The sequence below is a fragment of the Nansenia antarctica genome, assembly GCF_963989245.1.
Source record: "Nansenia antarctica genome assembly, chromosome: 2".
Lineage (NCBI taxonomy): Eukaryota > Metazoa > Chordata > Actinopteri > Argentiniformes > Microstomatidae > Nansenia > Nansenia antarctica.
The window spans coordinates 17,186,950-17,192,284 of record NC_137675.1 but is presented as its reverse complement, the minus strand read 5'-3'; the positions used below and the strand labels follow the sequence as shown (position 1 = coordinate 17,192,284).

Below are 5,335 nucleotides of genomic sequence, written 5' to 3'. Positions count from 1 at the left end.
CAACACACCAGTGTGGGCAGTCTCACTGTAATCACACCGTGTCGGTGTCCATATTTGGTTCGTGATGTCACTAGCCGGAGGTTCCATTCATATAAAACCAATCCGACGGAATCCCCTTGGAGGAAATGTAGACGGAGACCGCGCTCAGTCGGCTCTGAAGGACCCATACAGTTGCATAGAAATCAAGTATTTTTTTTCCCAGTTGGCTTCGTACACCGTATCGCAGGCAAAAATGAAAGTCTCAAGTATAGATTGCCGCCGCCTCAAGAAAATCATCAGGAAGGAATCTGGGAGTTGTCTCATTGTGGATTGCCGACCTTATTTGTCTTTCTCGAACTCTAATATTAAAGGTTCGGTCAATGTCAACCTGAACTCGGTGATCGTCCGGAGGTCCCGAGGGGGGCCGGTACCTCTTCAGTTTGTCATCCCGGACGAAAAAGCTCTGTTTCGGCTTCGAGAAGGAGGCATATCGGCTGTTATAGCTCTGGATGACGGGACACCTCATTTGCAAAAACTGAAAAAGGACAGTATCGCACAGATAGTGATAAACACTCTCTCACATCTAGCGAGTGGGGCAAATATCTGCTTCCTAAAAGGTGAGGATCATTATAAGACTGTTGTGTTTCATCAGTAACTTTTAACGAAAGAATGTCCAAGGAATGATTCACTTGAATCCCTGCTTGGATATTTTACAATTATGATTGATCATTATTGCAAAGTACTATAGACCTATTCTAAATTTTAAAGAAATGGTCGACATTAATGGTGCGTAAATTACATCCCCATTTTAAGAGAAGGATTTTTTGGACCCCGAAATCCCATATGTTCTACATTTCAACCCTAATTACGGCCCTGACTATAATTGTTTCCCGTGGAATGACCTACAAGTCACAGTCGTCTTTGTTTGATTGGCCCGTGTTGTAGCAACCATCCCCAGTGAGCAATGCATTTCTCTGCTATTCGAGAGATAAAATGCACTATGTGCGTCAAAGGACCGGGGATGAGTCAGTGCGCAAGAAGCTTGTGTGAGAACATCGCGGTTACTGTTCTAATAAATGGTTGTTCTGTGACTTCTATCAAAAAGCTAGATTTTTTTTTAAATCCATGAAAAAAACAAATATACCTGATGTTTTGCCTTTGTCTGTCACCTTGTCCTAAGGATGTAGGCCCAAATGGATTACCTTAATTAATACGGAGATTAATTACGTGTTTATAATCAGGCTACAAGAGGTTATCACATTGCCTAGTGACAGCCTCTGATAAGTCTATTTCGTAAATGCTGAAGTAAAATGATGTCACACACAGACACCATAGAATTATAAGTGTATTTATGTGTTGTTGTTTTTTGTCTGACAGGAGGATATGAGAACTTCCATTCTCAATACCCTGAACTTTGCACTGAGGTGAAAACCATCGACCAGAGCGGAATTGAAAGCGAGAAACGAGTTAACAGCCACTGTGAGAAGCTCAGCTCTCACCACAAACCAGATTATGATCAGGTATGGAAACGAAAACACCCACGAACTTCCTTTTTTAGCTGCCACTTCAGGGTAGCCACTTCCCCTCGAGCTCTGTCAGGGGTTTTGTTTAGTGAGGAACATCCTTCTTTTTTATTGCATTGTTTAGTCATGCCATTATCTTTATAACCCAAGTTACATCTAGAATATGCCAGTGTTTGCTCTGACACATTTCTTACTCATGGATTTATGATGTTTTATTTGTTGGCGTAGCCTTTTTTTGTCTGTTGATTCAAGTCAGGACTGAATACAATCTATTCAATGTGAAAAGTATCAGATACTGCCCTGTTACACATTTCACACATTCTAAAAGTCTAATTCAAAAATATTCAAAATTCTTAAAGTCCAAAATTCCTCCAAAAGTGATTATACCCTAAATTGGGGGAACCAATTTATATGATACCCTAAATTAATGATACCCTAAATTGGGGGAGCCCAAGCATTTTTTGAGGCATGTTTGATATAGTAATCTGACCTTCACAAGGTTCCAACCACTACAGTAAAGTTCAAAAGGGAATACCGGTCATTCAAGGACACCCAGCTGACATCAGAAATCCTTTCATCAATGACCTTTTCCCTATCTCTCCTACCACGCAAAAATGGCTAACATGCAGCTTCTTTACACTACAGTAATCCACTATTGTGTCTTGCACTGTACGTATGGCCTCTGTATCTCTGTTTCTGACGTCTCTCCACTTCTTTTTATTGTGTCTCTCGCAGGGCAAGCCTGTGGAGATCCTGCCTTTCCTCTACCTCGGTAGTGCCTACCATGCTTCCAGACATGACTATCTCAGCGACCTTCACATCACGGCCTTGCTCAATGTCTCACGGAGGGACATGGGGCCCTCCAAGGGCCACTGCGACTATAAGTGGATCCCTGTGGAAGACAGCCATACGGCCGACATCAGCTCACACTTCGAGGAGGCCATAGAATTCATTGGTGAGTTCTCTCTTTTCTTCGTTCTTTTTTCTTCTCTTTTATTCTCCTCCCTCTCTCTTCTCTTCTCTTCAAAAAAAAATATATTTTATACACACAAGTTATGTGTGGGTCACAGGCGACATTAGTAGCCTACATATTATTGGAAGGGAGTTTCAAATTGTTTCTACTAAGCAAGATAGTAGCTTGTTTTTTTATCTTGACTTTTAATTAGGTCATTTACTGCCATGAACTAGGGAGAGGGATAAACACAGATTAATTATAAATCTCTTTTCCTGGAAGCCTTGTACATTACACAGCACATCAGGGATCTATACTGTAGGTAGAGGATCTTCTATTTAAAAACATCTTCCTTTTTAAAATAAAGTAAGTTAAAATAAAATCCTAACCCACTGCAAATCTAAAATAAGGGAGACAGAAACTCTCTCTCTCTCGCCTGCCAATTTCTCTCGACAAATCCCCCAGATTGCTTTCAAAGAAGCACTTCTCTACCCCCCACTGACCCTCCTCATCCCCCCTTCCCCTCCTCCTCCTCCATCCCTCTTAAGTTTAAAAAAGACACACACACACACACACACACTCTGTGATGCCGTCATGGCATCCTAATCTCTGTGGCTCACTGTCGGGTGTGGTCCAGTGAAGTCAGTGTGACAAGTGTGTGAGTTGGCTGTTAAGGAGTGGGTGCAGTTGGATTGGTTGGAGAGGATGACTGACTGCTGACTGGCTGATTTGAAAAGGTTGTTTATCAGATGCAGGTGTTAAGAAATGGCCTTGAGGGAATAGGGAGTGTATGTGTGTGTGTGTGAGAGAGAAAGAGAGAAAGAGGCGTGAGGTGTTGGATAATAGCCTTGACAAAGATGCGCACTGCTGCCGTAGCTATTTATACACAGCAGAGGACGAGCTCAACCTGCCCACGGGGGCCTCGTCTGACCTGTATTGAGTCTTTCGTTGTTGTTGTTGGGCTTTGTTTTAGGAACCAGCCCACATCCTAGGCGTCTTTGTCTCTGCCAGAACTTGATATAGGACAAAGATGTGTCCCGGGGCAGAATGTTTGTATAGGAAGCTTTAAATAATCATTATCCTACCAAAAGATCAGAAATTAACTTGAATACTGTCAATATAAAAATAAAAAAAACTCCAAAACAGGTCTACTGAATACAAATCTAAACAATTTCTAGTGCCACTATGAAGACAAATCCAAATTCCAAACCTCAGGACTGTTGTTTGTTGGTCGTATTATTGACTTAAAAATAAAATAATAGAAAAAAAGAACTGCAGTTGAAGTGTGTCAAGCCAAGACGTCTCCAACCAAGCTATCATGTCTTGTCACCAGAGGACGGTCATTAAAACACTCACAGCCTCTCTGCCTCCACTCCAGATGGGAGCTTCATGATTCATTCATGTGGTTTTTCAGAGTGTCTGAGCTGTCAGAGTCCATCCGCTGTTTCCCCTGCAGACTCTCACTCTCTCAGCTAGCCAGCCAGGTGTGTGTGTGTATACACAGGTGTGCTTACGAGAATTAAAGACCATCTAGGTTTATGTGTGTATGCCAGATAAAGAGTGTGTATGACTATGAGCACAGAATTCCACTTCAACCTCTCCTAGTCTGAGTGAACTCTCTGTTGCATAGCCCAGTGCCCCCACAGGAGCGTAGGAGAGACAGAACTCATGTGCAGCTGTGTTCTGTGAGTCAGTCAGGCCTCAGGGGTGGGTGCTGTATGTGTGTGTGTGTGCGCGCGCGCGTGTAGGATGTGGAGGAGTTGCCTACTAAGAATGGTATAGCTCTCATAATTTCTCGGTGTAGGAGGCAAATTGATTGTACATTGAAGAACGTGATTTTATCTCCACCTCAATGCAGTTATTCACTGTGAAAAAAGTGACATGTTTTCATCAATCCAAAATGCTTCCAAATGCTTTGTGACACAGTGGCCACACTAATGTTTCGACATCATGACAATGATATATGGCCTAATGAGCGTCATGTACAATATTCGTTTATATAAACAGATCATTAACGTAAGGGCTATTTGTTTTTGTCTTCCAGATCGCGTGAAGCAATCAGGGGGCAAGGTCCTGGTCCACTGCAAGGCAGGCATCTCCCGATCCCCCACCATCTGTATGGCTTACATCATGAGAACCAAGCGGCTGCGGTTGGAGGAGGCCTTCGACTTTATCAAACAGCGCCGGGCGCTCATCTCGCCCAACTTCAGCTTCATGGGCCAACTGCTCCAGTTTGAGTCCGAGGTCCTCTCCTCCACACCTGTCGCAACCGCCGACCCCGCCACCCCAACCCCGCAGGAGACTGCCTCCTTCTTCACCAACGAGTTCACATTCAACCACCAGCAGAACTTTGAACCCTCCGTTTTCACCTTTCCAACCTCTTTCCTGGCCCCCTGCCCCCTCCAGTCCCCTGTCCACCAGTTCAAATTGAGCCCAATAACTGCACTGCCTTAAATATGTGACTGCTTATATAGTCTCAGATTACTTGAAAAGAAGTAGAAATTAAACAAAATGCTATTTTTGTCTGGTGTACAATTCCGAGCTGGGAAAAAATGTTTAAAGACTGAGAGAAGTTATAACAATGATAGTGTTCATCTTGTCGTGAAAAGTCTATTCAGCTACTGATGTTGTTTGCCCTGGTTTGATCCCATGAGGACACCACAGCACAGCGACGACATTGCAATACATACCTTAGGTTAATATTGTGATTTTATTGCCTATTCACAAAGCCCCATCAGGCATTTTAACCTAATTTATTTGATACATCTTGTCTGTCTGTTGTTGTTATTGTTGTTTTTTAAAATACAAGTGGAGTCAATAAATGTTTCCACCAAAAAGTAACTTTGTGTTCATGTTCTATTTTCATCACCTATCAATGAAA

General features: G+C 42.8%; 1 protein-coding gene across 1 annotated transcript; it reads left to right on the top strand.

Moving 5' to 3' along the window:
- Positions 1 to 232: 232 nt before the first annotated feature.
- On the top strand, positions 233 to 5,085 carry dusp5 (dual specificity phosphatase 5; the record flags this gene model as incomplete). The annotated part of the gene is made up of 4 exons (XM_080524950.1): positions 233 to 596; positions 1,357 to 1,499; positions 2,238 to 2,457; positions 4,499 to 5,085. The coding sequence occupies 4 exons, from the start codon at positions 233 to 235 to the stop codon at positions 4,906 to 4,908; spliced, it is 1,137 nt and encodes a 378-aa protein (XP_080381076.1). The 3' UTR covers positions 4,909 to 5,085.
- Between the last annotated feature and the right edge of the window lie 250 nt (positions 5,086 to 5,335).